Raw genomic sequence first — 10,526 nt, 5'->3', positions numbered from 1 at the left:
ATTACATATTGTCTGCAGTTGCTTTCTAACAAGGGAGTGGCAGAGTTAAGTATTTTTATTTTTGACAGAGACCAAATGGGCCTACAAAGCCTAAAATATTTACTATCTGGCCCTCTACAGGAAAGGTCTGCCAACACCTGGACTAGATTTCCTGAGTGTTTTTGTCACAGCTCTGGAATTCCTGACTCAAGGTGACTTGTTTCAATAGCAATTAATAATTTGTTGAATGGAAGACACTCTACTTAGCAAACTACAAAAAAAATGCTTATAACAGAAAATAGATAACCTGACATACAAAATTAAGTCAGTTTTCATAAAGCAGATTCTATTTTGTTAAAATCAGTAAGGAGTGTTGAAAAAGCCAAGAACATTATAAATCAATTATTATAAATAATTATACTGAATTTTATAGGACATGTGCTACTATATGTGTTGGTTATGTAAGGTCCTTAATACTGTTTGAAATTGTGTGTGTATGTATTTCTTGAGACAAGGTGTTGCTCTGTCACACAGGCTGGAGTGCAGTGGTAAAATCTCAGCTCACTGCAACCTCTGCTGATGGGCTCAGGCAATCCACCCACCTCCGCCTCCTGAAAAGCTGGGGACACAGGCACACATCACCACATTTGGCTAATTTTTAAGTTTTTTGTAGAGATAGGGTCTCACTATGTTACCCAGGCTGGTCTCAAACTCCTGGGCTCAACGTTTCCTATTGCCTTGACCTCCCAGAGTCCTGGGATTACAAGCATAAGCCATGGCGCCAGCCTGTTTTTAGTATTCTTTCCAAAAGATTTTAGAAGCAGTATGACTGACTGGGTCTTACATAAACTCAACAGGTGTTAGGAATGATACAACTCTCATTACTGCCACAGCAAGTTAAAAGTGTTCATTGTATGTCGAAGTCGTCCTCAGAGAACCTTTCAAGAAGTTCAGAGACGCTTGGTGTCCCTAAGCTCTTTGTGTTGCATGTAACTCAAACAGTGGCTGACTTGGGACAGTTCACAGGCTTTCTCTGGTATGCTAGTATTAAGGGGTTTGGTACCCAATTATACTCATAAGAGTGAGACTGGTTTGTCTTAAATCTGTCCAAAATCAGTTGACCACTGGCACAGAGCAAATACAGAGTAAGGCCTTATATACCCTAGCTTATGCACACTATGGCATCAGAAGGATTATAAAGAAACATTGCTCCCATTTATATTCTGCTGTCAATATAGATGCTTATAAAATTAACACACTTGTATGGCCCAGCGCGGTGGCTCAAGCCTGTAATCCCAGCACTTTGGGAGGCCAAGGCAGGTGGATCACGAGTTCAGGAGATCGAGACCATCCTGGCTAACACGGTGAAACCCCGTCTCTACTAAAAATACAAATAATTAGCTGGGCGTGGTGGCAGGCGCCTGTAGTCCCAGCTGCTCAGGAGGCTGAGACAGGAGAATGGCGTGAACCTGGGAGGCGGAGCTTGCAGTGAGCTGAGATTGCACCACTGCACTCCAGCCTGGGCGACAGAGCAAGACTCCGTCTCAAAAAAAAAAAAAAAAAAAAAAAATTTAACACACTTGTAATGAAGCTTCATTAGCCAGTCTGATGAAACATTTTTTAAAGCGTTACCTAGTAGGGTAAGTCAATAGAAGTTAAAATCTTCCCAGTAATAAAACAAGATTTTAGGGTAAGTCAGTTTATTGATGTGTTGTGATCCATCACCCAGATATATTAAACACAAAGGACTTAAGTAATTCAGGATTTCCTTTCCAGAAACAAAGCAGGAATAAAAACCACTATGACAATATAAAACCTTTGTACATTTTTAGGTATTTTTCCCTTCAATATTTAAATAAACATGATTTCTTCTGGCATGTATTTAATGTTAAGTGAACATGATTTTAATTAGTCTTTTTTTATTATTTCAGCCATTATAAAAGCCATAAATGTGTTTCCAGAAAAAGTGCTTTTGATATTATTACAGTATTCTCTCATAAAATAGGAGGTACGCTTGTGAGTTTAGTACTTTAGTTGTAGGCACAGCTTGCACATGTGTGTCGCTGATGTGAAACCACTGCCCTTTTGATTCCATTTCAAAATCTGTCATGAGAAAATGAAAAATCAAACATAAATGGAAAGATTCAAGTTGATTACTTTTTGGTTTTGCCGTAATCTGCTGAGTGCCTGAATTTTCCAAGACATCTTACCTTGTGGAATATCACCGTGAAGAACAAGATTAGAGAGATGACTATTTGCGGTTCTTGCCTTGGCATAGGCAGTGTAATGCCCCGACCTCATAGTACCACTGTGTTCAACAACTCCATATAAGGAATAGAGTACCCTTGTATTTTCTTCTGCAACATTCTTTAAAAATGAGTAGAATCCAAAAGTTAGTTCTAGTTCCATTTACACAGATGTCATGGGCAAGACAAGTTTACACTATGCAAAGGGTCTTTAACCATTACTTTGAGAGTGCAGAAATCATTCATGAGTCCACTCTTTTCTCCATACCTCTTCTCAGCCTGAGACACTTCTGTTTTTATTATAAATTCACCATTGTTCCCTTGGTAGAAAAGCTGTAAGCCACAGGCCACTTGATGCAGTGACCTGGCTCAGATACCAAATAACTGAATTCAACTTGCCAGTTTCTTTAGGAGCCTGAGGATAATTCTTAACAACCCTAGCTATTAACAACTCTGAATACCCTGTTTAAAAAAAGGTAAGCCCTGAACAGGAAGAGAACAGTATTTTAGGTTGTGCCAAAAATTACCCCTTACATCTTTAAATGTCCCCAAGGGAGTTGGTGAGAAGCACATTCAACCTCTCAAGTGTTCACTTTCCCCACGAGAGAGTGCAGCCTGCTTATTCTTTCAGGACTCCATATGCCATAGGGCTAGGAACAGGAACAGGCATTCTCTGGGCCAGGAGCCACTTTTCAGACAACTATTTATGTTCTCATGTAAAAGTCCGTAACAGGCATCACTGCCCTTCAGTAGTACTGTCTCTATACTCAGCTTCCCAATCTGTGCCTCCATATTCACTGAAGAACTTAGTACTTCTCTGTCCATCTATGATCCTCACAGGACTTTAAATGCCATTCCATTTTAGTCAACCACACCCAGGACTAGAGTCTGGGCTTGTCATCACTCAGAATTGTTCAACTTCATAAATTTTTTTTTGAGACAGGGTCTCACTCCGTCACCCAGGCTGGAGTGCAGTGGCATGATCTCAGCTCAATGCAACCTCTGCCTCCTGGGCTCAAGTGATCCTCCTGCCTCAGCCTCTGGAATAGCTGGGACTACAGGTGCACACCACCATGACCTGCTAAATTAATTTTATGTAAAGACGGGGTTTCAGCATGTTGCCCGGGCTGGTCTCAAACTCCTGAGCTGAAGGGTCATAAATCTTATTTTTAGTCTTAGTCCACAAGTCTTCTATTTATTCAACTCTCATCTCACCTATTCTGTACTCTTTAACCTAACAGGATCTCCAATGCTCATATTCTCCTCACCTATGAAGACTTTTGGCTTCATTCCTGATATGGTTTGGCTGTGTCCCTACCCAAATCTCATCTTGAGTTGTAGCTCCCACAATTCCCACGTCATGGGAGGGTACCCGTTGAGAGGTAACTGAATCATGGGAGCAGGTCTTTCCCATCCTTATTCTTGATAGTGAATAAGCCTCACAAGATCTGATGGTTTCTTAAGGGGGAGTTTCCCTCCACATGCTCTTGCTTTGCCTGCTGCCATCCATGTAAGATGTGACTTGCTCCTCCTTGCCTTCTGACATGATTGTGAGGCCTCCCCAGCCATGTGGAACTGTAAGACCAATAAACCTCTTTCTTTTGTAAATTGCCCAGTCTTGCCCAGTATATCTTGTCCAGTATATCTTGTCCAGTATATCTTTATCAGCAGCATGGAAACTGACATAATATAATTCCCATATGCAGTCTAGACCATTGCTATTCAAAATGTGGTCCATGAACAGCCAGCATCAGCATCACCTGAGAGTTTACATTAAACATGCAGAATTTTTGATCCCATACTAGACCTACAGAATCAAAATTTGTAGGTCTGATTCCCACATACACATTAAAGTTTGGGAACTTCAATCACATGTATCACTTACAAATAATCTCCATATCCAATTCATCACAAAACCTCACCCTGAATCCTATAATGTACCTGCCATGCCCCAAACTCAGACGGCCGCTACTGCTAAGAAACAAAAGTATAATAAATGATCATGTACCTTGTCATAGTCCTCAATGTGACCATAATCTTATCAATTGTCCTTAGCTGCCTCTTCCATTATGCCCATCACAGCAACTGGCCCAGACTTTTTTTTTTTTTTTGAGGGAGTTTCTTGCTCTGTCACCTAGGCAGGAGTGCAGTGACGCAATCTCGGCTCACTGCAGCTCTGCCTCCCGGGTTCCAGCAATTCTCCTGCCTCAGCCTCCCAAGTAGCTGGGATTACAGGCGCACACCACCATGCCTGGCTAATTTTTGTATTTTCAGTAGAGACAGGGTTTCACCATGCTGGCCAGGCTGGTCTCGAACTCCTCACCTCAAGTGATCCACCCGCCTCGGCCTCCCAAAGTGTTGGCATTACAGGCGTAAGCCACCACGCCCAGCCCCAAATTCTTCAACATGGAGATTCTTTGAGATCCTTTGTGGTGTCCTCACTTTCTACCCCTGCCTCTTCCACTCAGATACTTAGGAGGGTCCTGTCATTGGCCATCTCCTTTTTCTCTCTTCAGACTCTATACACAAGGGATCCCATCTTCTCATAGTTTAAACTACCACATATGTACTGATTTCTAAATCTCTGCCCTGGGCCCATCCTAACCTCTCTGCTATAGGTCTCAGATATGTATATCCAAATGTTTTCTAGACTAAGCACATTAATTTCTCAAAGGTATCTGACACTCAAATGTATCTAAAACTGAAGTCATTATCCTTTCTCAACCTGCTTTTCTCCCTATATATCCTATCTCAATTTACAGCACTCCCATCTGTCGTGCCAGGCCTCAGGAATCATCCTCAACCCTTTCTCTGCCACCCTCAGCATCCACTTATAAAAGGCCTCTGCCTCACCTTACAGTGCCAATCAATCATTAAGTCTGGTTAATTCTACCTCCTGAAATATTCCTTCTATCTCCCCATCTCCTGCCCAACTTTAAGCCCTCATCAACTACTGGCTGAATTAATACAACAGCCTCCAAACTCATTTCCCCACCTCTAGTCTTTCCGTCCTAAAATTCAGCCTCCATACATCAACAAGTAACCTACGTCATATGAAGATCTGACCATGCCACCCCAGTGCTTTAAACTCCTCAGGGCTCCCCACTGTATACCTAATGAAGTCCAAGTTCCTCACCATGAGAACCCTCCAAAACTTCATTCCTATCTCACTTCTCTGGCTTCATTTCTCAACTCTCCCTATACCTTGTACTGTAAACTCTAGAACTACATACGTTACCAGTCTCTGGCAATCACCATCCTATTTTACACTGCTGTTTTTACTCCTGCTGTTCCTTCTGCCTGCAAAACTCATTTCATCTTGATTCATCATACTCTTACTCCTTCTTTAAATATAGTTGAGGCATGGTTTACTTTACAAAGCCATTCCTGAACCACCAACATGCTGGGTTAAATGTATACCACTCCTGACCTATGTTCACCAGCCTTAACATTCAACCACATTAAACAGATTATTCATTAATAGATCTGCTCACCTTTAGTTTTATGCCCTCCGCTCACAAGACAATGTATGCCATAATAAAGGGGATTCCAAACGTTGAACTGAAATAACCCATTCTTCAAAATGATTCATCACTAATCTTCAAATTATAAAGGTACAATGATCAAAGACCCACTCTACTGAATAAGTGTTATCAACTTCATACTTAAGTGAGTTGCTACTGGAGCATTGGGTAAGCCATGATTTGACTTTAAAGGACTTTCCTGAAAAAGACCACTTTGACTTACCTTACATTTAAGGGTGCAAAAAGGAGCCAAATCTAAGATTTCCGGAAACTTTATGTGTTTGTTAACTTTGCGTAGGTTAAAACCAGCCTAAAAGAGAAGCATAACAGATTGACTTTTCTTGGAAAAGCAATACAGGTTAAGTAAACCGAAGTCCCCTCCGATGTCCAAAAGAATATCAACATTAAGTCCTAGTTCAATTTTCTTTGGAGACTCAATTCTTCCTGAACACTAACTGATTCCAAGTTGGTTTGCTTTTGCTAAGTACACACGTATCACACAAAAAACACACACCAACACATTAAGAAAGCTATTCCCAGCTGGACATGATGGCACATGCCTGTAATCTCAGCACTTTGGGAAGCTGAGGCAGGAGGATCACTTGAGCCCAGGAGTTCGAGACCAGCCTGGGCAACACTGTGAGACTCTGTCTCTACAAAAAAATTAAAAAATTAGCTGGACATGGTGGTAGCCACCTATAGTCCCAGCTATTATAGAGGCTGAGGTGGGAGGATCGCTTGAGACCGGGAGGTCAAACCTTCAGTGAGCCATGATCATGTCATTGCACACCAGCCTGGGTGACAGAACAAGACTGTTTCAAAAAGAAGAAAAAAAACTTTTCTTGTGAGAAAATTCTCAATGTTTCTGCTTCAGCCATCCAGAAATGCCAGATTAGACCACAGGTTCTGAGTGCTTAAAACTCAGCGATAGCATAATACTTTTCTGTGAAACACACGCTCTCAGCCTCATGCTCAAACCAAGCTTAGTGAATTGTTAATAAAGGCCCACCCAATTAGTCAAGCCCATACCAACCACAAGAGGAAAAACGTTCTGAAGATACTGAAAGTACTTTTGGAATTTGCAACACAGTTTAGAAGTTATACAGCTATAGCAAAAGTTTTCCAGAAAAGATGAGGTCACCAAAATGATGACAATCCAAGGCACCAATGTCTTTTTATCAAGGGTCCGTAAAAACAAGATGCCACACACAAAACAGAAAAAATCACTAATATTCCTAAGTATGAGATATATGTAACACACCAGTCTTTTTCTTTTTTTAACCTGAAATAAAAGTAAGATGCCAATCGTACTAAAAAGAGGGACATAAATGAGTTCTAGGAAATCTGAGGCAGATTGTGCCTCCACCTTCACATGCGCCTCTGCCTAGCCCCTATGTTTTTCCCTTTCTGACTTCATTGACATTAGAGTTAAGAAACAACAGAAAACCAAAGAAACAAAGTAGTATGTTGAGACAGTAATGAAAAAAATAGGTAATAAAGTAGGTGTTACATATTTAAAACAAATTTTGGGTAACAAGGAGTACCTGCTGAAATCTCTTTAAATGAAGAGTAAGAACAGGAGGAGCAAGAGAAATTAGCATCTGCTTTTTGGCATTGGTGTAAACATGCTTCCTTTCACCTAAAGAAAAGAAGAAATTTTTAACAGGGAGAAAATCATTTTAGACCCCTAAAGCATTCAGATCTGCTATAAGCAAGGATCAGTAAACTTTTTCTATGAAGTACTAGATAACAAATATTGTAGAATTTGTGGAGTAAGAGGCAAAATCAAAGATATTTTATAGGTATTTATATATGAGATTAAAATGTCCATAAATTCCTACTGATGAAATAAAAATACAATAATAACTGAGAATGATTACAATCAGAGCAAAATTGAATTACTGTGGAGAGGCACAATATTTTGGTTAATGAGGTTGAAAGTTTAGTATATTCCATCACATCAAATCATTTGCAAATGCTCATCTATAAAAAATATTTTTTAGGCTGGGTGTGATGGTTCACGCCTGTAATCCCAGGACTTTGGGAGGCCTAGGCGGGCAAATCACTTGAGGTTAGGAGTTTGAGACCACCCTGGCCAATGTGGTGAAACCCTATCTCTACTAAAAATACAAAAATTAGCCAGGCGTGGTGGCAGGTGCCTGTAGTCCCAGCTACTTGGGAGGCTGAGGCAGGAGAATCTCTTGAACCCGGGAGGTGGAGATTGCAGTGAGCTGAAATTGGCCACTGCACTTTAGCCTGGGAGACAGGGCAGGACTCTGTCTCAAAAAAAAAAAAAAAAAAATACACACACACATACACACACACGTATGGTCTCTGAGCTGATATATATACAGACAAAAAGTAAGCCTATTTTTGTATAGTCTCTGAGCTTATATATATATATATATATATATATACACACACACACACATATATACACATACACACACATAGATACATACACACACACACACACACACACACAGGCTTACTTTTTGTCTCTATATGTAAATAAATAAAATTCTACTTAGAATTTTAAAATGTTTCAACAATTCTACTAAAAATCCTTAGGAATCCATGGCCCCTCCCCACATCCTATTTACCCAAACTCAAAAAAAAAAAGGCAGTGGGGAGATAAGGGAAATTGTCAGTATGATCCTTTCTCCCATTTGAGGAAGACTGTAAGAAAGCACTGTCTTCCCAGTGCTTTGCACTTGGCATGTCATCTTAGTTCACTGATAAATTCAAGTGTGGCATCCTGGGTGCAAAGGAGGTAAGGGTGGAAAAAAACAGCCATTATGTGTCAGGATGCTGTGGTGACTGCATTCCAAGGGGATAATTTACCCACAGGGAGAGATGTCAGGGAGAAAACTGTCCCATTTAACTGCTGCTGGGATGTCACAGTGTATTAGCCACTTCAATAAAGTCCTACTTCTTCCATCCTTCTATTAAAATATTTACACAGAAAAGGACACTTATTCATGCCATCCAAATCCTGATACAATTAGGAGTACTCTACCTATGTAGTGCAAAATGTGCCCCTGAATATTAATTTTACTTACAGTGAGAGCATTAAAATACCTTTTATATTTGCCTTTGGTCCATTACACTGTCTCCGTGTGCATACTTCACAAAGCAGTTTATTCGCATCTCGAAGTTTCTCATTACGGGTGAACTGATATAAACAATGTTGGATTGAACACTCATCAGTATTGAAAACTTCCCTGTTTGCAAGAGTACAGAAAGCAGTTTCTGGATCTTCATTTACAACCTCATACACCTTTGTTCCAGGAGTATGACTATCATTCAGAATCTCTATATTTATTTCATCAGGATGAAGAGCAGCATTCAAATTTAGGTTTTTGAAACCACTGGAAATGTCCACTTCTCCATTGCTCCCTTCCGTTAGGTAGGCACCATTTAAATTCCTAGTACAGTCAGTGGGAGAAGATGTTAAAACCTCCAGATCATTATCCATGTTGATATTTTTCATATCTACTTCCTCTGTGGATTTTTGATTGTCAGTTACACTTTCAGTCATTTTTGCTTGGCCATTCAAATCTTTCTGGTTGACACAATATTCTTTATGCATAACACCCTCTTGTGAAATATGGTTGGATTTAATATTTACTTCTCCTTGAAGTGACATTTCAGCTTCATATTCACTGTCTTCAGGATGGTCAATAGTACAAATATCATTTAAATGAAGAACTTTTCCTTGAATTTTTTGTTGTCTTCGTTGGTTCTGGGTAAAAAGTATACGGCATCAAAAAATAAAGAAAAAGAGCGGGAGAAAAGGAGGGAGAGAGATAGAGGAAGAAGGAGACAACACACACGTACTATATCCAGTTTTGCTGCTTGTCAATCAAAAATAATTTCCTAAGGAAGAGTTCACTCTCACAATCTGATCCGAAAAAGTTCCTTTGCTACCAAGGATCAAAAAAATTATGACGAAATTGGCTGGGCATGGCGGCTCACACCTGTAATCCTAGCACTGTGGAAGGCCAAAGCAAGAGGATCACAAGAGTATCACTTGAGAAGTTTGGGACATGCTTGGGCAACATACTGAGACCCCATCTCTAAAAAAAAAATAAAAATAAAAATTAGCTGGGCACGTTGGTGCCCACCTGTAGTCCCAGCTATTCAGCAGGTTGAGGTGGGAGGATCACTTGAGCCCAAAAGTTCAAGGTTACTGTGACGTATGATCATGCACACTATAGTCCAGCCTGGGTGGCAGAGCAAGACTCTGTCTCAAAAAATAAATTATGAAGAAAAGTTATTTAGGCCAGGTGCAGTGGCTCACACCTGTAATCCCAGCACTTTGGGAGGCCAAGGAGGGCATCTCACTTGAGGTGAGGAGTTTGAAACCAGCCTGGCCAGCATGGTGAAAACCCATCTCTACTAAAAATACAAAAATTAGCCAGGCGTGCCTGTAATGCACGCATGGGTGGTGCGCGCCTGTAATCCCAGCTACTCGGGAGGCTGAGGCAGGAAAATAGCTTGAACATGGAAGGTGGGGGTTGCAGTGAGCCGAGACCACACCACTGCACTCCAGCCTGGGCAAGAAAGTGACTCTGTTCCCAAAAAAAAGAAAGAAAAAGTTATTTAAATGAAATCAGGAATAAACCATCACCAACCATCAAAAAATCACCCTACTGTAGAAATAAAAATATGCAAGACATGGTCTCTGTGATAAGGGAAGTAATCCATGCAGAGTACTAAGACTGTTGGGGAGGGGGGAGGGGGGAGGGATAGCATTGGGAGATATACCTAATGC

The 10,526-nt window shown here is 40.6% G+C and overlaps 1 protein-coding gene across 4 annotated transcripts in view; it reads right to left on the bottom strand.

Moving 5' to 3' along the window:
- Window positions 1–1,662: 1,662 nt before the first annotated feature.
- The window catches only part of USP16 (ubiquitin specific peptidase 16), a 32,353-nt gene continuing 23,489 nt past the window's right edge, over window positions 1,663–10,526 (bottom strand). For all 4 annotated transcript variants that reach the window (XM_008965768.5, XM_003813181.7, XM_003813182.6 and 1 more), the window contains 5 exons: window positions 8,831–9,494; window positions 7,294–7,388; window positions 5,973–6,059; window positions 2,190–2,346; window positions 1,663–2,082 (listed from right to left, as the gene is read on the bottom strand). In XM_008965768.5, the coding sequence (XP_008964016.1) occupies window positions 1,961–2,082; window positions 2,190–2,346; window positions 5,973–6,059; window positions 7,294–7,388; window positions 8,831–9,494 (1,125 nt within the window). In that variant the 3' untranslated portion in view covers window positions 1,663–1,960. The remainder of the gene's footprint in view (window positions 2,083–2,189; window positions 2,347–5,972; window positions 6,060–7,293; window positions 7,389–8,830; window positions 9,495–10,526) is intronic.

The sequence above is a fragment of the Pan paniscus genome, chromosome 22 (genome assembly GCF_029289425.2).
Source record: "Pan paniscus chromosome 22, NHGRI_mPanPan1-v2.0_pri, whole genome shotgun sequence".
Lineage (NCBI taxonomy): Eukaryota > Metazoa > Chordata > Mammalia > Primates > Hominidae > Pan > Pan paniscus.
This window is presented reverse-complemented; position numbering and strand designations above follow the sequence as displayed.